This window comes from Clupea harengus, chromosome 7, assembly GCF_900700415.2.
Source record: "Clupea harengus chromosome 7, Ch_v2.0.2, whole genome shotgun sequence".
Classification (NCBI taxonomy): domain Eukaryota; kingdom Metazoa; phylum Chordata; class Actinopteri; order Clupeiformes; family Clupeidae; genus Clupea; species Clupea harengus.
In genome coordinates this window covers 16,278,114-16,302,930 of record NC_045158.1, presented here as the reverse complement: position 1 = coordinate 16,302,930, position 24,817 = coordinate 16,278,114, and the positions used below count along the sequence as shown (strand labels likewise).

The 24,817-nt window shown below is 43.4% G+C and overlaps 2 protein-coding genes across 2 annotated transcripts; both read right to left on the bottom strand.

Moving 5' to 3' along the window:
• Positions 1-1,041: 1,041 nt before the first annotated feature.
• golph3a (golgi phosphoprotein 3a) lies at positions 1,042-15,619 on the bottom strand. The gene is made up of 4 exons (XM_012828680.3): positions 15,032-15,619; positions 9,442-9,573; positions 2,828-2,942; positions 1,042-1,749 (listed from the first exon to the last, which is right to left on the bottom strand). Exons 1-4 carry the CDS (start codon positions 15,245-15,247, stop codon positions 1,325-1,327), a joined length of 888 nt encoding a protein of 295 aa, XP_012684134.1. The 5' UTR covers positions 15,248-15,619; the 3' UTR covers positions 1,042-1,324.
• A 2,722-nt stretch (positions 15,620-18,341) lies between these two features.
• On the bottom strand, positions 18,342-24,611 carry mtmr12 (myotubularin related protein 12). Its single transcript, XM_031570676.2, has 8 exons — positions 24,498-24,611; positions 23,644-23,768; positions 23,100-23,178; positions 22,932-23,002; positions 22,406-22,575; positions 22,062-22,241; positions 21,338-21,496; positions 18,342-21,096 (listed from the first exon to the last, which is right to left on the bottom strand). The coding sequence occupies exons 1-8, from the start codon at positions 24,533-24,535 to the stop codon at positions 20,482-20,484; spliced, it is 1,437 nt and encodes a 478-aa protein (XP_031426536.1). The 5' UTR covers positions 24,536-24,611; the 3' UTR covers positions 18,342-20,481.
• Positions 24,612-24,817: the final 206 nt, after the last annotated feature.

Here is a 24,817-nt window from a genome sequence, read left to right as displayed (position 1 = left end):
ATCAAGCTGAAGCATCACAGAGGGCCAGGTGCCAGCCTTCAGGCACTCAGGCTGGGGACAGCGGGGACCCAGGACCTGACTGACTGACTGACTGACCCCCAGGGTAAGGATATTCAGACAGGATACTCTAATCAAGAGAGGCTGGTGCCGGTGTAGAGGGTCACTGAGGGTTCCCTATCGAGAACGCTGAATGCAGAGGGTTGAAACACTCTTGCCTCGTCTCCAACCTGGAGCCAGACAAAGTGGTGCCCGCATGTCCTGGCCGTCTGCGGCCTGAGGTCTTACAACTATAATGGGTAACCTGGAGATGAAGGTTTGACTAAGCAAGTCCTGTACTCCGGGAATCTTTTCCAGAAGCGGTCATCCACCTTCTTGTTTAGTTTAATTACAGTGATGGAAAAATGAATGCGAGCCACATGGATAGTTAGTTTTGGCTGATTGTTTCTGATATAAATTGCCATTCAAGTTGTGCTACACACAAATGCATTGTTGAATGGAACTATCCAACTCATCCAGAATTTTGAGAATATTTTGTTTTCATAATGAATTTACAGTTCACAAAGACACTTTCTTTACTGAAAGTTTTCAATTCATTTTAATGTAGGTGAACTTCTTTGACTCGAGCCTCATCACCACGATGTTCCATTAGAGCTGGCGATCAATGGACAGGATTACCTTTTGCAATCCAACTGAATTGAGCAGGCTGTATTGGAAACCCCAATCTCATCCCTATGTGTCTTTTTCCTCGTTTTTGTGATACTGGGATGTCATACCCAATTGCCTGGGGGAAAACTACTTAAGCACATGAATAGTCCAAGGACACTGCAGGGCCAAGACTGCACAGTGTGTGTGTGTAGAGTTCACGAGTTAGTTGGCTCCCAAATGTTCGGAGGTCCTGCACATTCTGATTCAACAGGAACTGGCATGCTTCTCTCTCTATCCCCCCACAGCCGGGGTAAAATAAAGAAATCAGTTGTGATAGTTTCAGTGACATCTCATCAAGAACAGACAAGGAGGGCAAGAGTGGGGGGGGGGGGGGGGGGGGCTTGAAGGGGGATGGGGGAAGGAGTTATCTACAAAGGGGAGAGGGAAAACCAGAGAATGAAAGCGAGTCATCCACCCGTTCAGAATGTTTGGGCAAGAGGCTGGGGTCGGGGTGGGACAGGAAAGGGGGGGCAAGGAGGACGTGAAAGGGGGAGTCCAAGTCTACTGTCCACCGTCCACCCCTCCCCTTCCCCTCCCCCCCCCCCCCCCCCACGTAACGTCAACCGGTTTTCCATTGTGGCCAATCCCATGGGAAGCAGGCACCCCAGGATGCCGTCTCTCATTTGGTGAAGGCGGCCACCACGGCCCAGAGGAGCTCGTTGGTGTTGGTCTTCATGCTCTCGCCCTCGGGCTCCAGGTCCAGCAGCAGCCGCACGCGCTTCATGGCCAGGTCGTACTGGTCGTCCAGCAGCGGTGCGAAGGCGTTCTCCAGCACGTCGGACGAATGCGCCAGGAAGATGAGCGCCAGGATCCGCTTGTCCATGCGGTGCGGGTCGTTCACCCACTTCTCCAGCACGGCCTCCTGCACCCTCTTGATGAGCCGCTGCTTGATGGGGCTGTTGGTGAGCGGGTGCGTGGTCATGTCGAAGAGCAGGAAGTTCTGCTTTTCCGTGGTCAGCACGCCCTTCTCCACCAGGTTCTTGGCCAGGCGCTCGCGCACGTTCCGCAGCTGGTAGTGCAGCTTCAGCGGGTTCCAGGTTTCACCTGGGATGAGAAGAAAGAGAAGAGGTAGAAAAAGAGATGGAGAGAGATTACAGGCAATGTGACAGACAAATTGACTCTGAAGTTCACTGCCCCCTAATTATTAAAGAAATCTATAATTTAACAACTTACGTGCTTTAAAGCTGATGAAAGCAATGTTAGCATTTACGGTCACCTTTTGCTAAACATAGCCTTCACCTGCGTTCAATCAAAATTATTGGGATGCCCGTCTCTGCAAGTCTCCTGACTGGATACAACCTTTATACGGCATTGGAAGTGGCAGTTCAGGAGAGTCACAAACAGCTTGTTTATTCTCAAGTCATCTATTTTAAGAGTAGACACCAAACTGCAAAATCTGCAGACTGCATTTTGAGTAATCTGATGAAGTGTTGTTTCCACTAGCTTCAAAGTGACATAAAAAAATACTGCGGCTCGGTCACAGGTTGGCGGAGACATGTGTAAGCTCAACTTCTGATATTAATACGCGGCTGACTTTGTTAGTGGCCAAGTTCCCATACTCGAGTTTGCTAATACTTGATCACAGGGTCTCTCCACTCCCAATGCATTTATAGCCTGGGGTCTAATTCCCAGCAGATTTACTCTTCCTTCTCTGCCCTCTCTCCTTCCTCTGTATGCTTTGAAGTCACCTCTGACCCCAAAGCTCCCCATGGAGTCCCACTTCCTGCTCAGCTCGTAAGCCCAAAGCAACAACAGCTACCTCTGCAGATCAAAGGCTGTCTGACACCAGCAACATCTCAACTTCAAGTTCACACACTTCCCAAAATACTGCTTCGGTGATAACAGGTGACCAAACCAAAAGTGTAGTGACCAATGGATCTGTCTATTACCACAAATTAAACGACTTCCCCTGTCTGGGGTTTTAGGTGTACACTTATAGATGGTCATTTTGACAAACAACCCTTGGCAAACCTAAAAGAGCTCTGTGTACATAGTCGAGACTCAAACACAAGCATGGGGCTGAAAAAGAGAGAGAGGAGGCGCCAGGAGAGGAAAAACTAAGGACAGAGAGGAAGTGTGCGTGTGTGTGTGTGTGTGTGTGTGTGTCTAGTGCTGCGCTCACCACTGAGGAGCTCGATCCAGCTCTGCACGGTCTCTGGGGGCTGGGTGTCCTTAATGTGTTTCAGGGCCTCGTCCAGCAGCACGTCTCCCGTGGGGGCGTCTGACTTACAGATTACCTGCACAGAACCAACAGCTCACTTACACACTTGGACACTCATTCACCTGTAGTGCCAACAGAGGAATTAACAATAGGTCACCATGGCCTGGTGTGTTGAACAGACACACACATATACAAACCAAACCGAGACTTAAATTGTATCTAGAGTGCACGTAAACCACCTGTGTGTAGGTATTTGAACATGAATCTGTATGTATGCATGGTTGTATTTTGGATGTGTTTCTCAGAAAGGAATATCTCTATAATTGCACTGGGCTGTGTAACCATAGAAAATACATAAGGTGTTTAACCCATGTGCAGATTTCTATTCAAACCATTGAAAAAATTAGCAATTCAAGCTTCTAGCCTTCATACAATGTTAGTAGGCCAATTTTGGGTAGCAACACAGTTCAGACATAGACAAGGTAATATGAGCCAGAGATATTGGCTTATCCAAATCACATGTAAAAAAGAAAGGAATGAACTTGGTCACATCATGTTCCCAGACCAACCAATAAAGTTGGAATACTTCAAGATCTGCTGAATAGAACATGAATAGAATGAGCCACTGACTAACATTCTAGACAGGTCAAGTTCATAAACATCACACAGCTCATGAACATTCTAGAAGTCAGGCATCAGCTATTCTAGACTCCCACACGAGGCAGACATCTACAATCTAGAGCATGAAGCCCACAGCAAGGCTCACACAGCTGGCCAGCATTATAAATGAGGGAGCCTGTGGGTAAACTGTCCCTCACAGCTCGAGGGCGGTACAGAACATTCAGTCCAGGGGCCGAGGTGCTTAAATAATGTACATACACCAAACACACACGCGAAGACATGAACACCCACAGCCCATCCAAACGTGCTTAGAAAGAAAAAAAAAGAAATAGCACCACAGATGGCTAATGCCCACCACTTCATAAATTCAGCTCTAATTGAGAGGGCGGAGAGGAGGCTTATCTGGGCCTGCTGGAGGCCACTTTACTGGGAGATTCACAGCAGCCAGAATTCCACCACTGCAGGAGGTGAGAGGTGCTGCCTCTAACACAGCACTGCTTTACACTCTTTAAGGTGCCAGTATGGTACTCCGACTCCGTTACGGATGGGCGGGCGGACGGATAGGACGGACTAATTAGCATTTCTGTTGCCTTTATGGTTCCCCGAAGGCTGGGGGTGCTGAAAACAATTCACCGCCAGAACAGTAGGTGGAGGAGCGGTTTTTTTGTCGAAGACACGTTGCTTTGTAGCGTCTTTGTAAGTTAGAAATCGTCGTTGTTTATCTCCCTCCTCTCATCACACATGTGACCCTCCTACCAGCTGTCACTAGTCAGACAATAAATGCAGCAGGTGTAGTCACATGATATCATATTTAAGAGTGTGTCTAATGCTATATAACCACCTGAAAGGGCAAACTTATCTCCATCATGGTAGGTATTATTTGTGGGGGAAATAGTAGCACTCTATAACAAAATGATATGCTTATCTTATATACACTATAGAAACTATTAAAAAAAGATTCCATGAAATGAATACGTTCTTATTTTCTTTGGTATTTTTGTCATATTCAGATTTTCAATGATGATTGCTGGGTAATATGTATGTTGTGGTCCAATGTCAAGTCTCTATTTGATCATGTGACGAGACGATGGTATAGCTAGTTTAGGCACAGCATCTGAACGTCAAGACCGACAAGCTGACAGTGTTGTACAAGTTCACACCTCTCATGAACCAGTTCAAAGTTCAGTTCAAACAAGTAAACATGAATAGTTCACGTTCATAGTTCACCATTTAAATTCTGAACCAGTTCATAGTTCAGTTCAGTTCATAGTTTTAGAGTGGAAAGTGTTGTTTTTTATAGAAAACTTTATCCATCACTACCCTTTGCCTTAAACTAAACTTCATGTGTATCAATTCCTAAAATAATAATTTTTTTTTTTTTATTATTATTGCAACCACCCTTCTCGAAGTGTGGGGAGAGCCCAACTGGTGGATCGCAGAGACGTGACAGGTGGGGCGCAAATGGAGATGAGCAGGACATTTTTCCCATTGCAATGCCTTCCTTTATAGACAGTAACGATAATATACCCCCATCGCACTAAACAACCACACTCAAACAAAGAAATATTGTATTGTTAGAAACAATAGCAGGGCAGAGCACACGGATAATCCATAATCAGCATCTTGGCAAATTGAGAGACTGCGGCCTGCGCGATAAAGCATTCCATATTTAAAACATCTTAATAAGTAGTGAAGTCAACGTGTCTGCTTTACATGATGGAGAAGTTCGTTTATTGACAGATCTTTTAAGGACGGCCACAGCGCTTTAAAACGAAGTGTTTATTAGTTACATTATTCAAAGGTGGAAGGTTGGTCAGTAATCAGTCTAGAGAGATAACTGAACAAAACTCTACTCGCTTGCCTCACGGGTGCAATACCATATGCCGTTTAATCATATTTGATAGAATGAAGGACAAATGAGTTGTGAATAATATCACCGAGTTTGAAAGGTATTGGTCCGGTAATAGCCGCGTGACAGCTGTGTGTTTTCTGTGTGTTTTAAGCAAATACAATGTGTGTGCGCCGAGTTGCGTAGAGGCCGAGAGCGGTATTGCAGAAAAATTATAACTCGCAACATATTGAAAAAGAGAACTCCATTTTTTGGAGCTGTGAACTTAGTTCTAAATTTTGAATTATAAACTATGAACTGAACTAGTTCATTTTAAAATTTGTGAACTATGAACTGAACTAGTTCATGTAGAAAGTGAACTTTCCCAACACTGGAACATGTTTGCTTCATATAATGCAGAAGTTCGTTTTTGAGAGTAAATGAAATCACTTTGTGCACTTAACGTTTAAAAAAAAAAAAGAAACTGTCATCTGGAGAGTTTAAAACGACACTTAATGAGGGGAAATGTACTGTATGGAGATATTTCTGTCGGAAGGCATTATAGTCGATGCGGATTCTAATGAGGCTGTTTGATATGTCCAATGTAAGAAGTGTGAAGCTTTAATGAAATATGATTGATGCCATCCTCTTTCTCCACAACAACATGGATTAAACCTCGATGGTTGGACTATGTAGATAGTTGTATAACGAATGTGGCCGTGTACTTACATTTTTCAAGAAAAAAACTGATCTTCAATGGTAAGACTTGTTTTATTCGTGCCTTTTCTGGTGTAGCATATAACGTGAGTTTTATTTAGGCATATACATGCCTAGCGTGTGTAATGTGTAGGCCATTTCATCCCGTTCTTGCAATGTGAAATAATTTAATTTCAATATGCTTATCTCCCTCTTGTGCGCGCTTGTGCGTTTAACGGGGCTTGTTTGTGTGAGCGACTAAATATTTTACTTGCTGTCGGGCTCGGGTCGGGCGTTTTTGAGAATAAAATAAGTTCACATTTAGGATAACAGCCTTCTTCCTGTTGCGGGAATTTGTTTGTGTCCTAGCTGTGACAACGCGATTACAGGCGGCAAATGCATCATAAAGCAAGTTTAAAAGAAATTAACTGTATGGAGATATTTCTGTCAGATGGCATCATAGTCGATGTAGATTCTAATGAGGCTGTTGGATATGTCCCATGATATGATATGAATGAATATGTCCACAGGTTGTTTGGACAAAATATTTTAATTGCTGTCTGCTCCTGCCGGGCTCTGGCACTACTCTGTCAGATGCTGGCTCTCATGTGGGTTTTAAATATGGCGGTATTGTGATATATAGGGAATGAAACAGGAAACAGTCGCAGTCTTTAGTGTCCAGCTCTACCGCTGCAGATATCACTCGCCACGAATTGGCAGTCATTCGCGCATCTTTGTAATCTTTTAGCGATGTGTTATAGAGGTGAGGATATTTCCGGACCTCTTCCGCAATGCGCTCTTCGATGTTCGTGATCTCCATCTTCTTAAGTTTTTTGTGGATTTTAAACATTGTGATATATAGGGAATGAAACAAGAAACGCGAGTTCCAGAAATGTCAGATTCCGGAAATGATGTCGTTCGGAAATGATGTCGTAGCGGACCAATCACGGCCAAGGGGTATCCGTCGCTGTACAGCACGTCATGACGGACCGACAGGAATTTCAATGGTGCACGGGAGGGCTCTCTGAGGGCCCCGGAGACGACGGAGAAGGCGTTCCACCTACGTGTAGGCGTTCCCATGTGTCCGTAAACGTGTAGTACGGAGTACCATATAAGCGCCCTTAGTCTCACATCACTCTTAATATAGGTGGACTGATACTGGATAGGGTTCTTGGGACTCACCTGATAGAGCAAGATGTCAACAGCACCAATATCATGTGTTTGGTACACAGGGAGTGATGAAAATGCATATCTATACTCTACTGTAGGTAATTTTTCTGTCTGTCTGCTAAAGGACCAGATGTATGTAATATATACGTAGACATTCACTTTGTGAGACAGAAATCTGAAGCTTTCTTGCACAGGGTGGAGTGGAGCAAGACTAACTGGCTTTGGCATCGGCTGGTGGGAAATTTCAACATGACTGATCCCCAGAGTGTGAAAACAGGGTTTGACCTGGAAGCTTTGCCAGGATTCAACCGGCCATTTATACTTGGCTTGTGTCAACCTTTTCCTTGACCTCCACAAATGGATGTCGAACGACTCCCCCTTGTGGTTCAGTGTGCAAATAGATACATTCTCCAGATTTTCTAGTGGTGAGCAGATGAACCCCTGACCACCCATACACATTTAGGCAGCCATCTAAACATATGTGCAAATATTGTCAGAAAGCTAATTTTTCAGCCATCCTCTGCACTCCCTAACTCCAAAGCAAATATCCTAGCCTCCGCAAATACAGGAACCCGTCCGGTTGAACATTCTGTTCAATTTGTACCCTCAGAGCCTTACACATACACTGCTCTTTGCTCCTCACTGTAAAGTCAACATACAGCCGGCCAGTGTAGCTCAGAACGTTCAGAACGTTCAGTCTTCTCTGGATATCTATGTTCTATGAATTAAAAAAGCAGTTACAGGTGAGGCAGAGTGAACGAGTACAGACTGAATTCAATTCAGTCATTAATACAATGTGCAGGCACATATGTAAAAAAGAGGGAATACTATAGCCTTGTTAAGATAAGAGATGCACTATGAGGAAACAGAAACAAAGCTTCACACTTTCCCACACAGACTAAAAGAGCAAAAATATGTCTGAAATGTGGTTTGAATGAGAAAACTGTCATATCAGGTTTTTTTTTTCTCGAACTATGTGGTTTAGCGACAAACCTGTATAAGTTAACTCAGAGTAAGTGGAAAACCTCAGAATAGAGGAGCCCTATGGCTTCATTCTCCTACCATGAGAGCTACAACTTAAACTGCTGAGGAGCTAGCACATTGCTTAGAGTACACAGAGTTCTTCATGAAGTCACGTGAGCTAGGCGCTTTCGATAACACACTGTGCTGGTTCTGTCCTGTATAGTTTCTCATCCAAGAAAAATGACACTGGGTATCAATTTGTAGGACGAGAGTAACAATGCAGGGTAACATGAGATGTCAGCAGTCAGCACTGGCATGACTTCTGTTCAAAAACTGGAAGAGTGCTTTTCTATTCCCAGAGCCACACATTACCAGATGATCAGGAAATGACAACACAAGCATGGGTGGACACATGTGGATGGGTGAGGGTTACATGCACAGGGCTTACTGACACAGAGGGACTAAAGGAGAGATTTGAAGCGAGACAAGGAGGATTGCCTTGGAGGCACTATGCCCATACATGTCCAAACGTGTTTTTAAATTCCTTCACGTATTTTCGCACACTTTGTCAATAGACCAAACGTGGTTTATCTGAATACATTCTTATGAAACTTTTCTTATTAAACTTATTCTATAAACATAACACAAGGTGAGAGTGTGTGCGTGTGTGTGTGTGTGTGTAAGTAAGTGTGAGAAGCAGAGAGAGAAAGAGAAGAAAGCGAGGAAAGAGAAGAAAGCGAAGAAAAAGAGAGAGGGAGGGAGGGACGGACAGAGAGATGGGGGGTTGTGGAGACAGTACTGCAGCAGGAACTTTTCACCTTGCAGGGCTTGTGAGTAAAGATACAACAACTGCAATTTTCGAATGGTTTACTGTACGGCTTAAAAATGTCAATAAAACTTTTTAAGCAAATGTCTGAACCTAGCCAAGACTATATTATGAGAATGCGATGCTAATCTAGCAAACTCAAACTAATTGGGCTTAATTTGAGTGCATAAGGCTAATTTTGATAAGTTGGAAGCCGACACAGATAACATCGGTTGAAGTATTTTTGCTGTTAGAAACCTGCACCAGTCGCCACTGCCTTACACATATTACAGATTGCGAGCTTTGTGTCACCATCACTCACGGGTGAAGAACTTCCACACCGCCATCATGTGTGTGAGACGTGTGCACAATGGGACCGATCAATCGGTCGATCTTTACTTGTGAGTGAAACAGAGGGGGAAAGAAAAGAGGGTGTGACAATCAGAGATAGATAGATAGAAAGGAGAACAGTGTACGGCAGTAGCGTCTCACCTTGCGTCCCAGCAGGCTTTTCCTCCTCATGCCACAGGCCTCCAGGTGCAGGCGGCCTCGGAGTGCCAGCTCGATGAGCATGCAGCCCCGCAGACCTGACGAGATGCAGTCATTCCAGAACGACGTGTAACCCTGAGAGCAGCAACCACACCATGAGAAAAGATAGACAGAAACATTGTACTGAATTAAAAGTGTTAGAATTGAAATGACCCTGCCAAACTCTAAACAAACCTATGGACTTCCATTAGCTTAAACAGGCCCAAAAATGGGAAATCATTATTTCTCTAATCGACATTCTCTTATGTTTAACTCCCACTGTTTGGCTGTCAAAGCCAAGGTCATAGGTTCAACTCCCAGGGAGAACAGAGATTTTGCCCCTTAATGTCCTGCGAATAGCCATGGATTAGAGTGGTTTCTGCATGCAGATAAGGCTTTCTTTAATGGGTCTAACAGGCAGATGGGGAGGGCTCTAATGATTCCCCATCTTGTAATGAACTGGTCCCTGGGGCCAGGGAAGAGACATACAGGCAGCTAAGCTATGTAATGCTAAGACCCAAACACTCCCCTGACACAGGGCCTCTGGGTTGTGTCACGACATCTGTTAAACTAGCCAAATTGTACCAAATACTGTAAATGCTGTGATGTGTTTCCTGTGAGATGCAACACCAACACAGCGCTTCATGTCTGGCCTTGATTTGTCAAGGAGGCTACCGTCGCAAAGAGCTAAACAAGGTGCCAATATGTCTGCTGAACTGGACTGGTAGCATGTAAACAACTTATGTCTAAAAGGGAACTTGATGTCGAGGTCTTAAGTGTATGCATCAACAGACCTATGAGAAAATCACATTCATTTTCTGTGCCTACAGTCAGCACTCAAGAACATAGAGGGACAAAAGGAAACTAGAACGACACATTCAGATTCTCGGTGCTGTCGGGTTTTTGGTACATACTGTAAAACACTGCAGAATAAAAAGAGCCCCTTCAGCAAAGCTGGGAGGTGGAGGGAGAAGAGAAAGGCGGCTTGTGGGGAGACGCCGGCTCGGGGACAGCTCTTAATCTGTCTGCATCGAGCTCGTCCAAATGCAGCGTCATGCACCCAGTGTGTTTTGCCCGTTGGACCTCACCCCTTCCACCCCTCCTCGGGAAACAAGGCTGGCTTTGTAGGGCAGGAGGGGTTCCAAGAACAGAGAAAGCCCTATGCCCAACACGGGCTCCATTCAAGGCCTTAGCAGCACCACGGTCTGTTCGCACATTCAGCAAAACACATGGACGGCACTCAGGGGTTTCAGGTTCGCAACATGCTCATGAGCGACTGCCGTCGGTCTGTCACCTACATGGAAGCTCACTGTTCCTACTGGAAATGCCATCCACACCCCACCATCCTGTGCACGTTCCAAAATTCCAATGAGTTAATTTGAATCATTTTGCCGTCTTGATTTGCATGATTTTAAACTAATGTAGTTTAGAAGCAGAAGCAACAGCAATGCATAAACCAAATGCTCTGCCTGTCAATTTTTGCAGAGCTGTAAAAAGCCCATCTAATCACTTCATTCAGTCCAAATGAAATGATTGTCCTACCTACCTGTCAACCTACCAACCAGCTTGCCTACTTGTGTGCATTCTGCCTGTGCAATCATCTCGCATGACTGGAATCTTCCCCAAGGCCACGCGGACATATAGCTAAAGCTAGCAAGCTAGTCACATGGCAGAGAAAGTGCAGCAAGTTCCACCTAACCTTATGCCTACCACTCGCAAAATAAAGAAAAGACTACGAGCCAAAAGAGGTAGACTATGTAGCTATGTTTGCACGTACCTTGTATGTTATAGATCAGTGTAAATGTTCGCTATTGTGAAAGTGTGTCGTGTGAGGGTATTTATTTTATGTTAGTCTAGATATTGGCTTTGAATGAGATGTTTCCCGTAGTGACGTAGCTTATTTGTGTGACTTTGTAGTTGGAAAGGGTTAGTGATAACAACGCTTCACTGCGCACCTCTCCCCAATGTTCTCCCTCCTCCTCCTCCAGCAGTTGTTAGGCAGTGCACGTTTGGTTCTCAGTGTTTTGGCGGAGGGGCTTTGGAGGTAGGCCTGAAGGAAAGGGCTAAGATTTTTGCAGTTGTATACTTTCAAAATCTAGCTTACTCTTGCTGCTTTCTCCAACATTGCCTATCCTACATTTAAGTGTCAAGTTTTTTTGTTTATATTACATAATTCAAACCTTTTACATCCTGTCTCAAGAATGTTGGTTAGCCGACTCAAAGATGGACAGAGTTTGTCTTCTGAGGTGGGAATGTGTAGCATTCCAGCTAAAGGCAGTTCTCCATGCTACACCTTTCAAACAAACTTGGGATAAAAAAAGAATATATATTTTATAATAATAATATAAATAAAAATTATATAAATATATATATTTTTTGGCACAATATTATATTGATACAGCAGCGCCAAGTATTGATATTTATTTATGTCATATTTGTATTTTAATTATATTGTGGTACATACGTCTTCTCTCCTCACATTGCTTCTGAAGTCCATAAGATGTCACAAAACCTCGTTCTTCTCTTGCATCACAGCAGAAATTGGAAAGTAAGTCAGAATCAAGAACAAATTTACCCCGCCAAGACAGATGAAGAGACTCCCAGTATACGAAACATAATACATAGGAGAAATACATCACAATGTACTGCAGATTCGAATGGCCATACTTCAGAAATCACAGTTAAAACGTGGAATTGTACGGAATATGAGATTTTCAAATAAAATGATAGGAGAGAAATACATCCGACAACCTCATATGCAACATTGTTCCCCGTGTGAGTGACACAGGCACATCATAGATGTTTTCAAAGGCAGCGAACCAAAGTTAATGAAACAACAACTCTGTGAATCTCGTTATCAACCTCTCACGTTCAGTATGTCAAATGAATAGCCTACAGAGTTTGCCACAGTGATGGCGAACTGACACATCCTTATGCCTTGTGAACCAGACAGGAAATACGGTCACTTGTTGTAGGAGACAAACTGGGGAAGCATCTGTACAGTCTTAGAGTAACCATAAGACTTAGAATGTAGGTTAGGCTACATGTAGACTAGCAGTACAAGTCTTGAAAACAGATTTCATAGGGCCCTAGATTCTAGTCACGCAAGATCCTCAGAGGTTCAAGTCCAATGATGGTGATCAGGCCTATGTCCATTCAATTCAGTTTGAATACTAATAATCTGAACAGTTCTGCTATCTCTGTGTGGACTACTACGATTCTTCTGAACCCATTTGGAAAGTGAGTTTCTGTTTCAATAAAAGTCCACCATCAAATCAGCAACAGAAAACAATGTGAAAGCAACACATCAATAAACTATTAAGTGAGCAACCCTGACCTGTATAAAAAAAAAAAACTATAGCAATATCACCTCCCCCCCTCTCAATTCTCATTACCACTCTCTTCCTTGTTCATACACTACCAAATCCAATCTACACTTTGACCCTAATCCGGTTACTGGCATGGTCAGTTCAGTTCAGTGTTATTTTCAGACAGATAGATAGATCATGAAGGGCCATCCAGACATTCCTTCACAACCAGGGTGTTTGCTGAATAATTAGACCTAACATAACAACACCACCCCCCTATAGTGTGGCTGGCATTAGGTCAGTGGCTGCCACGTCTGCTTACACCTGCTAATCTTTGTTTACATTATGTCTGTTGATTCAGCAGAGGCTTTTGTCCAATGTGACTTATGGTTCATTACATGCACACCACAGGAACCAGAATCTCCGCTGGGGCAAGAAACACAGTTTAACAGCAGTCCTATACGGAGTATATCTTTGTCGATATCAGTGTAATCATTCCGTAACTGACAAGTAATCACAGACAGTGATGTTAGACACAGGACTTGCTCAAATCTATGCATCCAAGTGCCAAAACCCCCAGGTGTCCCAGAGAAGAAGCCAATGAAGGCTACAACTGGCAAGGCTGGGGATCTCTACTCGAACTGAGTAGCTACCCAGCAGATCTCAATGTGGTCATATTCCAAGTGTTAATTTGTGAGGTAAAAGGATAAGATAACAGAGCCTCATTCCTCCAGAGCATGTTTGTCTGTCAAAGGTCTGGGGTGGTGTCATGTTGAAAGCAATTATTGTCTGTACTGGACTGGTTTGGGTAGGACTAGGGAAGAGCAAGGAAAACTTCTTCTTTTTGGCTTTGAGCCCACCATGTCTTTCTTGTTTGCATGTCCATGCTCACACACACACACACACACACAACTTAGCATTCTGTTAGTAAAAGTGAAAAGCATGTGGTCTCCTGCCATAATCCTGTTCCACGTGGATCAAAGTCTGTTCCAGGCTTTCAGTAAACACTGCCGCAATCTCTACAGATCCACAACAGAGGAATGCTAGAGAGAGTATTTAAGTTAGGGAGAGGAAGCAATTCTAGTCAACTAGTTGCAGAGAAGCAAGCTGCTCGTGACTTCAAACAAAGGAAAACGTATTCAGCACCTTCTACTCTTCTTCTCTAGCTCCTTAAAAAATGATGACATAACACTGTCCTGTTTCCCCTTGAATGTGGATGTGAATGTGTTAATGTGAAAGAGAATGCCATTCGGTCTGTAGTTCATATAGGATCAGATATTACAATGGCCATGTCAAACAAAACAGTATACGGGAGTCTTTAAACTACACTCATTTTAAGAGAAATGCACACCTACTTTGCTGATTGTTGACAAATGTGGGTTACTCCTGCCCGCTCATGACAAAGGAAAGATGAGATATGTAACAGACACAGAACCTAAACTGCATGGTGGCTTTTGACAGTGGTTATGCAATCAGGGTCAGATTACAATAAGTGCAAAAGAAAGCAGTTATGAGAGCAATTTAAATGACTAATTCAGTCAATATTTTCCCTAAATTGCACTTGCAAACTGCATCCATTGGTTATCAGTGGTTTATCTATCGGTATGCTTAGAGCCTATCAAAGTAAATGCGACCTAAAAGTCAAGACTACTAGACCTAATAGTTGCAGCGGTATTTTTGGATTACTTCAAGTCCTGTAAATATGTCTTTGCACACATATCTAGATAATGTAATGTCATGACCACACTGTAATCAGACATTATTTACTGGTTGGAGCTTTAATTAACGTTAACGTTGAAAACAGAGCTGAAATCGCACTGCACTGGGTGGCTGGTTAGTTAGGCTTGTGCTAGGTTTGCGAGTATTAAGCTAACCAGCTGGGTTAGCAATGTGCATACGAAATTACCTTTGGCTGTCAAAACTATCACTGTTCACATTGACATTTCCCAGAAATATAAAGCTCAGTTATTTACTGGTTGTGTTTAGTTCGCAGTTGACATTTGCCATCTCCTAACATATCAAGGCGATTTTACCAGGGGTTTGCTAACAGGCAAGCTTACTGGTAAGACTGTCGCTTCTGATATGTGGCATAGCCTAGCATGGCAACTTGCTAGGTAGCAAAACGTCTCTTGTTTACCATCTTGCTAGCTATCTAGCTAACGGAAGTGAGACAGTTATCATTACAGTCAAGCATTAAAAGCCCAAAATCTCTTTATCTACAGGTAATATAATGTAGTTTATGAAACCTCTCGGTCTTTCAGTCCCAGAAGCAATACTTCTTCCATAAGAGTGAGTCGAGTTTCTTTGGAATCTCCGCTGTCATCGTCTTCTTGTTCATCTCCGCGTCGAGCCTCGAAGTCCTCATCCCCAGATCCTCTCTCCTTGTCGGCAGCAGCAGAACGCGAGGCTTCAGTCCGCCTCTGCACCAGGCCCGAGCTCCTTTGGGTCAGGGAAGTCATCATCTACCGACAAGTCCTTACAACTAGGAAGAAAATAACCCCCGAACCACGTCCTGCCTGTAATCTGTCACCCTATTAATTAGTCCAATGCATAGATATTTAACTCATATAAACTTTAAGAGTCCACACGTATTCAGGTCCTTCCCCCTATCCCCTCAGCAGCCTGTATTCCAGTCTTCGGTATGTGTGTCCAATATGGCGGGGTACGATGACGACAACAGTGGATGTGGCACCTCCACTTCTCAGGTAATACTAGTTGACATTCAGTTGGCTTAGCGTCAGTGATTGTCAACCTTTTTGCCCCCTGTGTCCAAGGAATTATTCCCCCCCAGGAGACGTGATAACCTGTCCGGCTGACATAATTGCGGCTCAACTGTACACACTTCGAAGTCCAATGCAGTTAGTCATGCCTATCCATTTGACCTCATAAATTCACATTCACAAATTTTGAAGAAAATTATTACATGCGAAATCCTCCATTTCCCCATACATCCACAGTAAAAGGGCGATTGTTGTATAATATTAACTTCTTTCCATTAATTATGTTAGTTCAATATTAGGCCTACTTTGGTTTTGTGATTGAAGCATTCTGTAATGGGCCTCTTTTATCAATGTGTGTCAGTGTGAAGGTTGATTGGTGCCACAGTTCACTAACACAAAATATGAACGCCAAATGTTTCATGAGTCATTCTAATTAAATTTTACATAGAAATTAGTGTATATTTTAAAAAGCTCTCCGTACAAATGTTTGTGTATTTCACTTGATAAATTTGACTCATTGTTTAAAAATAATTTCCTATCATAAGGCCCCTTGCAACTTCCCCAGGCCTCCTTGTGGGCACCACCCTACTGCTGGGAACCACTGGGCTAACTCATTACGCAATCAATGCAAAGCCAACATGAATGCTGGAGTTTTTAGTTTGGAACATGAATGTATTGCAGGCTAATATTTTAGCTCATATTCAAAATAACATCACATTTTTTCAGTTAGGGAAATAACTTCATTTAATTCCACTTTCGTCTCAGGCTAAAGAAATTCATTAGCATGAAGAGGCCTACTGCCCACCATCCATTGTCAGTTCCGTTTCCACAATGATTGCAGTCTGATTATAAGCAAGAGTACGTTCCGTCCTTTACTCTGATATTCAAACTATTGCCACTTGGAATTATGGCTAATGGAGGCATTAGCTTGAAACTATGGAAGCCTAATGGAGGTAGGCCTATGAATAAAGCATGGCAAAATGACATGGAAAAAGTAGGCCTACCACTGTGTCATTCATGAGAGAATTTAGTGTCATAGCTATGGTGACCAGACGTCAGTTTTCTGGGGACAGTCCCCATTTCTGGTGGCCTGTCCCTGGCTGGAGCTGTCCCCAGAAACAGACCAGAAAGTCCTAAGAAAGACCGGGCAGCAAAGGAGACGAGCAGACGTTTCACAATGTGCTTGTTTTGGCCAACAGAGGGGCTGGCTGCTATAAGCTTACTAGAGCAGCTTCATATCACTCCTCATATCACTCTTCTTCTTCTACTAACAATTTGCTCGCCTAGTCGCCTAGTACCATAGAAGGCTACTGTACTTTTCTGTCACGATTTAATGTCCCCAGTTTTCATTTCAGAAATCTGGTCAACTTAGTCATAGCTTTTTTTAGAAAATATGTTCTTTCATGTTTTATTAAGTCGCCTAATGATAATTAAACTGAAAATGCATGATTTTCTCATAATCATTTAAATGTGTTTTGGCCTTTTATTCACACCATACACCCTCTGCTGAGGCAGGCCCACCACACACTGATCAAACCCGGGTGTGTGTCCCCCGACACTCTTGTGGCACAGCTGAGGACATTCAGCAGCGTTCTGCAGTCCCTGATGTTTCCTTAATAGTGTGGCGCAGGGCTTGGCCGCGGATTCCACAAAGCCCCGACAACCAACCTCCACTGGACGGACCATTGCTCTCCAGCCTCGCTGTTCTGCACCTGCTGACAACTCAGCATAACACAGCCTCTTCCTCTCATTTGCTTCATCAACAGCATCCTCCCATGGCACTATCAGTTCTACAAAGTAGACAGTGTGCAGAGAGTGGGACCAGAGTACCAGGTCTGGTCTCAAGCTGGTAGAGGCTATTTCTGACAGGACTGTAATATGTCAGCCTATATCAGCCAGCATTTTACAGTCCCGGGCTGCTTCCAGTTTGACCACAATACACAGCAGTTTTAGCAGAACTATATTCCAGTAAGAGTCAGGGTTGATTTTATTGTTTGTTTTTAAGCTGAATAAGCTAGCCCCAGTCTACATTTCTAATCTTCTGACCCCTTACATTCCATCAAGGACTTTAATGTTTCCATCAAGGAGCTTTTACTGGTTTTACCTTGGTTTAATTTTAAATCAATGGGTGGTCGAGCTTTTACTGTTATTGGTCCAAAATTGAGGAATACTCTCCCTTTGCATGTCAGATCTGCTGCCTGCTTGAACACCTTTAAAACCAGATTGAAAACATACTTTTATGTAATGGCTTTCCCTGTTGTTTAATTTGGTGATGCATTCATTTAGCTGCACTTAGTTCATTTTGAGGTTAGACTTTTATTTGTGCTTTTAGAGGTTTACACCATGTTTTTTATGGTCAATTTGTTGGTCTTTTATTGTTTTCATTGTCTCTGTGTTTCTATTATCCATATTTATCTATTATCTTATCCATCCTGTGTTACTTGCTTATGTTCACTATTGTCTTAACCATTTTATCTTAACATATATATTAGCATGAATGGGCAGTATTTCAGTTAAATGTATTTAAAATACTATTGAGTAATTTGACATTTGTATTTTGCTGGATGGAAAATAATCAGATGTAATTGGTTACGTTTAGGTATTTTGTGTATTTAAAAAATGCACCGGTTGTCTTAACCATCTCTAGCATTACTAGATATGTCCTTGGCAGGGTAGGCTCCTCATGGGTCATTCTCTAAACATTGGTCTGCAGTAACGTAACGTGTGGATAAGCTCAGTTGGTATGCACTTTTGCAAACTCAATGTCTAGTGGTTGTGCTAAGTGGTGAATGACACTCCTGATACAGACCCTTCTGAAGTCTCCAGACAGTCATTGTTATGGTTCCAACAGACTTAAGTTTTATTAGGACAGATAACAGCAAAAGTATGTTCCAAGGGCCATGTGTCTTAATGGAAGTGGCAGTTCTCAGGTAAGGAGGTTTATAAGTGAAGAATAGCGGTCCGCATTTAACACATTAACTCAAATGTGGAGTCAGTGCTGAGGACCCAGGATACATGCAAGGCAAGATTACATGTAATTGGCAATTCATGTATTAAACACTTGTTTAGCATGAGATTTGTTTTGATTCTCACACTACCCTGTCAGGAAAGGTTTAGTGTAACACTGTATGTAGTACAAAGCTAGTCTATATTTTTTTTTTACAGTATACAGCTATGAAAACCACATTCTTGGCAGTTTGCATTAGGAACTACATTCTTTATATTTATTTGACATTTAACACATTGCCATTTAAAAATGACTCAACAATGTGAAAGTAATATTTCAAGGGTCTGTCATACAAAGCGATGCTGATAATCAAATACGGGCTGCATACATATTTTTAAAACTTGTGGGGTAAAAGAAAGATGCTTTTACAGGCATTCTGAACATTGGTATTTAAACTCAGTGAACAAAGTTGGTTTATTAAAGCGACTAATTCAGTGTCGGACAACAGGATAGCTATAGTGCTAAGGATTAAGACAACGAGCATGCTAGCATGATATATCTATTATTAGTATCAGAACACTATTGTTAAGGAATTTCACTCAATCATATCTCAGTGCTAAAGTTAATACAGTTGTGCAGCAGAGCAATTGGTTTTATAGGCACCATCGCTATTTCTACAGGCATACAGTGAGTAGTTACAGGCATACAGTGAGTAGTAAAAGGCATACAGTGATAATTCAAAAGAGCTTCTTGGCATTATAATGCCTAAGTTGAGTAGTTCATATTTCATACAGAGGTAAAGACAGAATACATACATGTGTACGAAGTATCTGTTTAGATTTCATACTTTAACAATTTTGCTTTAAATTCCTCAATTTAAACAAATTCACTAACAAAACAGTCATATGTGTTTTATAAGTGCATAGTCAGTGTGTCATAATTTGAGAATCCAACATGACTGAAAATATAATTTTGTGCATCTATTGTTAAAAAAAAAAAAAAATCAATTAATTGGATCCCCTTTAAAGACTTCCTCCTTTGTACATTTTCAAAACAAAGTGTAAGTGTAAATATTCAGATGTATAAATACTCATTGGACAAACAGGAATCCCTATTACCCAAGTTGCTCTACCAGGAATTAAGCCTTTACTTTAAAACTCATACTTAGGTCCATGATTCACCTCTTTTCCAGTGGATGGCGCTAAAAACAAATCCAAAATGAACCCAAAGAAAAAATTCACACCTACAGTGACTACTCGGATGGAAAAACGGTTGCCATAGCTGACATACGTAACAATTTACGGTGGCACTGGTAAACAAAAGTAACAATAATTAGGTTACAGGTAAATTATCAATCATGGTGAAGTCTACAGACAAAACATCCATAACATGGATATGTCCCTTCGTAAGGAATTAACAGTCACTAGTCCTCAATTTCAGACACTGTATTTGGTCTCTGCTTTGATGCTATGGCTATGAGGGAAAAACATTAACACACACAAATCTCACATGGAGCCAAAATGACTCTTTGTATGAAGACTGTTTGAAACAAAGACTGCAATGCCTCAGTTTTTCATATAACAACACTGATGTCTATAAGCCCTGAGCAGTGTAGAGACTAGTGTAAAAGTAAAATACAATAAAAAAACCTTCAGATTTTTGGAAGATTGTGAGTGCAGTTATCACATAATAATTCATACTCAGTTGTGATGTTCAGTACAAGCGCAATAGGACGGTAGTCAAATCTAGCTTGATCTTAGATGTCAATCTAACAACATTCTTAGTTGAAACCAGCTATATTCAACAGCACAGTGACTTGGTGGAAAAACTCCTCTTGGATTGGCATCACGTGTTCAGTGTTCAGGTTATGTTACAGTAAGGGTTGGACCCCACACTTCCCTCATATAGGACTCCATGGTTTGGGTCAATGATATACCATGACAAACACTGTAACAGGAAGTGGAGACCTCTGTTACCCTGTAGCTAGGACCACTGGGTCATACCCCGTGCGCACAGTCGCAGTGGATCCCTATACCAAACTAATGGTCTCTGTGTACTCGTCCTCCTTGTCCGCCATGTTGTCTGGGTCTGTGAGGCTCTGCAGGCTCTGCAGCATGCTGGTAGGGATGACGGGTTTGTAGGACCAGTTCCGAATGGAGGTGAAGGGGTAGGACGAGGATAGGCGCACCCGCGGCAGCAGCGGGTATGGAGGCAGCGGGGGCTGCAGTGCCAGGGCAGTGTGGTGGTGGTCGGTGTGGTGCGGCCCGCGGCCCTGGCGCTCGAGCCGGCGCAGCAGCTCCCGCACCTCCACCTGGAGCTCGGTCAGGCGGCTGGTGAGGGCCACGCCGCCGCCGCCCAAGATCTGCGACTCGGGGATCCAGCGCAGGTAGCGCTGCATCCACAGGCGCACGGCAGGCCCGTCCAGCCGCGGCAGCACCATGCCGTGGTAGTCCAGAGGCCGACGCTGCCAGGCCTCGTAGAACTCGCGCGCGGACGCCTGTGGCATGGCGTCCGGTGACAGCATCCAGCGGCTCAACCGCTTGACGCGCAGCATCTTCTTCAGGCTGTCTGCCTCTTCTTTGAAGAAGCCCTTCTTTGGGGGCGTCTTGAAGGCAGAGCTGGGCAAGGAGAGCTGCCTCGTATGCTGCGGGTGGGATTAAGGTTTTTTTTTTTTACATTTTAAGATATACTTGTGGCAAAAAGCCAAATTGGTAAAACAAATGGTTTTGGTATGACAAAAAGCCAAATTGGTAAAAATTGAGTTGAGTGTATTATTTAGTTTGAGGTTTTAAAATTGAAAACACTGTATTTACTGGAGGATGCATATGCCCGAATACCACCTCATTCAGTGCTTCATTATGCATCTACATTGGTTTTTGGTTTACCTTGGGTCGATGCGACTTCTTGGTTGACTTCTCCACCCTCAGCTTCTCAGTGTACAAAGGGTTAATGAAGAATTCCTGCGCCTTGGAGTCGAACTGCACCGACCAGTCCCATACCGTGGGACAGTTCAATGGACCTCTTTGTGTTTGCGGGGACTCAGCCTGCCAAGACAATCACGCCCGAGCAGTTAGCGGGAGGCGCAGCTCGCGCAAGAGCGCACGTCAGAGACGGCCGGGCGATGGAGCCCATGCAGGCAGAAACCCACACCCACACCCACTGCCCACACACACACACACACACGCACGCATACACACACACACACACACACACACACACACACGAGAGCACAGTGGGGGCGTTCAGCTGCGCTCAGCGTGAAGGCCGTGCTAAAAACAACACTAGCCAGCAGACTCGAAGAATGTATATGATGGGGCTGGTGGAACAAGCTCCAACCCGGGCCGTTTGAAATGGAAACCAAGAGCAGCGCGACCACAACATCCTCTTTTTTTGTATGTAGATGACTTGCTGTTTGAATTCATTACAGTGCAGAAGATATTAAACACTAGCGACAGCTATGTGCACAGAATAGGCCTGATGGGCAGGAATGGTTTCATTCAACCTTGATTACTTACGATCATATACACGTATGTAGTAGTAGTAGTGTACAATTCAAATGGAGCAACCCAGAGAGAGTGCACTAAAAGCCACAGATTTGGACAGCCGTACCGTGATCATTTGGACTCTCTGTTGGGCAGAGTTGAAGAGGAATGTGGAGAAGACTGGGACATGGACGCTGTCCGACAGCACAGTCAGGTAGGTTTCAGAGAACTGGAAAGCGGGGCTGTGCTGCTGCAAGAGCTGCCACACACACTCCAGGAAGAGCAGGAACACTGGGGCCTGCAAGTGCTGTTTGAATGCACACACACACACACACATAAACATCTGTATAAACAATAACCATAAGCTTAAATGTAACAAAATCTCTGTTGCCTCAACATACAATGAAACTGCCATTTCAATTTCCAATTCCAGTGTAGTTTATCAGTAGATGCTTGCCCCAATGAGCATACCTCTTTATCCTTATGGTGAAGATGACTGCAGCGGTCCTGGAAGTTGTGGCCCCCTGCAATCCACTCCTTCTGGATCAGGCTCTGGAAGCCGGCGAGGGTCCTGTAGTAGGGGTCCAGCATGAGCTGAACCAGGCTGGAAATCACGCAGCACAAGTCCAAGCCCTCCTCCTCTAAAAGAATTACCAGGACACACGATAGGATTAAACATGGATGATTCAGATTACTCAAGTAGGTCCCTGGTAGGTGCGTTTCATGAAAGCAAAGAAACTTGTTTCATTTGAAAATATGAAGGGAAGAGGGGAAAACGGGGTCTTGACAATCCATGGCATGCAATCATTCGAAATTATAATGTTTTTATCAGAAAGACTTTGACTTTGACTTTGATTACATTACAAGAGCTACTGAATCTTAATGAAAGCTCTTAGGCAGCCTAGGAAGTCGATCACAACCATGTTCTCAAATGGGAAACCCAGGCATTGTCAATGATCGACTGCCTACTGACGAGAGTTGTTGTGACTGAACTTACCCATGATCAGGACATTTGTGTTTTCTTTCTCCAAGCATTCAACCACCTCCATAGCTTTCTGCAGACATTGCCTGCAAGGAATCACAACAAATTGACAATAGTGACTAAAATGAATGAAGTGTAAGAAAGCTCAACTTGGTGTGGACATGCAGTGGGCCTTCAACTGACCTGATGATGTCTAGCCACCCAGTGTTCTCAAGGGATGAAAACCACTTGACATCCGACATCCAGAATTCTGTTGAATTATCTACAGAAGTAAAACGTATTCTTTTTTTAGACTGTGCACATTTGCAAACTCAGGACATCACTCCTTACACCAACAATAACTACCAATGACCACATACAATTATTCCATATCAGGTACTGATACTTGATGTCCACTCGTGCATGCAATTACTTTGAACCTGTTTGTTTCTTAAACACTTCTGTCTACACTTTTTAGTAAAAAAAAAAAATGGTAATAGGTTTGTTTGGATAGATAACTATGCTGTGCCAATAACTTTGGTCTGGAGCTGTTGCAGTTGATTGAAATAGTTTCAGTAATGCAGGCAGGCACAGTAGTTGATTATGTGATTAACCACCAGATGGTAGCCCAAACATACTTGCTCTTCAACAAGTTAAATAAGCCTTGACACACAGTAACTAGGAACTAAGTTCTGGTCAAAAGCCAAAAAAATTTGGAATGAGGTGATCTACGATAAGGACGACTCACCGATGAGGAAGAACTGTTTGAATTTCGAATAGGACAGCTGCACTTCCTGGAGAGATGGCAGTGTGTCACCGAGGTCCTCCGTTTTCACAGAGTAAAGGTGATTCTGTGCCACTGCAGTGAGCATTCTGCAACATACCATATAATAAAACTCCCAAGCCCGCACATGCATTGGCTAAAGACCCGCAACACAGATTGATTGCACAACATCAGTACAAAGAGAAAATGATATGCCAAGTTATCGCAGTGTCTCTCAAGGGTTTGAATTCTTTCTCTCTCCAGGCTGGGTTTTGCAAGCTTGGATGACCTCAAAGGGTCATAGAGCATTTCAAAAGGCACGACAACAAATGTCCCACTTTTTCTCCACCGTCGAGTTATTCCACTACTCGCTGGCGGTTTGCACAGTCATGTTTACTGGGGCGCTTTTATCCGAGCTGAAATAGGAAAAAACAAAGAAGCTATCGGGAGTCACGGCAGATGCCATAACATGCAGAGACAGTTTCCTACAGGAAGGAACTGGGGTTGAGCAAAGCTTAGCCTTCTGAGGAGTTTTTCTGCGTGTCGCACCCATCCTATGGTTGCGAACAAAGATTCAGAGCCTTGTACATGACACTAAACAGTCTTTAATTAAAACTCAATTAAATGTGCATCACTCCGTTTGCACACGTATCTAAATAAAGGCTCCGCAAGGGCACTTATTTCCTCCGCTGTGCAGTTCTGAATCTGTTCCAAACACAATACCACTCAGCCTGTGTACACACACACACACACACACACACACACACACACACACACACACACACACACACTGCGCACAATGGCTCTAGTGTCACGGGAAGATCTGAACGTTTCCCTACTTGTCCATGTAGGCCTGGGAATAGGCGTCCTCCTGCATAAGTGGCAAAGCTGCCGTTTTGAACAGGGCACAGCCACTGTGATGGGACCAGCACCAAATCTACACCAGGAGGATAGAGGGGTCAGGAACACAGCATTGTGAGCAGTAAAACCCATCTAAGATAATCTACATCATGTGCTATCTACATCATGTGCTGTCTACATGGCAACATCTACATGACTACTCTAATCCCAAAGTAATTTAATGTTGCACACACATAACCTGTCAACAGAGTGTAGCAGGAAGTAGTAATTACTGAGAACCTTCATATTAGCTGAACGT

Bases quoted from the DNA above. Each gene is read 5' to 3' on its own strand.
- golph3a (XM_012828680.3), bottom strand. From the start codon at position 15,247: ATGATGACTTCCCTGACCCAAAGGAGCTCGGGCCTGGTGCAGAGGCGG. The intron at 9,574-15,031 runs GTTTCATAAACT...TGCTGCTCTCAG, and splicing joins TGGGACTGAAAGACCGAGAG to GGTTACACGTCGTTCTGGAA. The intron at 2,943-9,441 runs GTGAGACGCTAC...GGTTCTGTGCAG, and splicing joins AAAGCCTGCTGGGACGCAAG to GTAATCTGTAAGTCAGACGC.
- mtmr12 (XM_031570676.2), bottom strand. From the start codon at position 24,535: ATGCAGGAGGACGCCTATTCCCAGGCCTACATGGACAA. The intron at 23,003-23,099 runs GTCAGTTGAAGG...GATTCCTTGCAG, and splicing joins GGGTGGCTAGACATCATCAG to GCAATGTCTGCAGAAAGCTA. The intron at 22,576-22,931 runs GTAAGTTCAGTC...TAATTCTTTTAG, and splicing joins CACAAATGTCCTGATCATGG to AGGAGGAGGGCTTGGACTTG.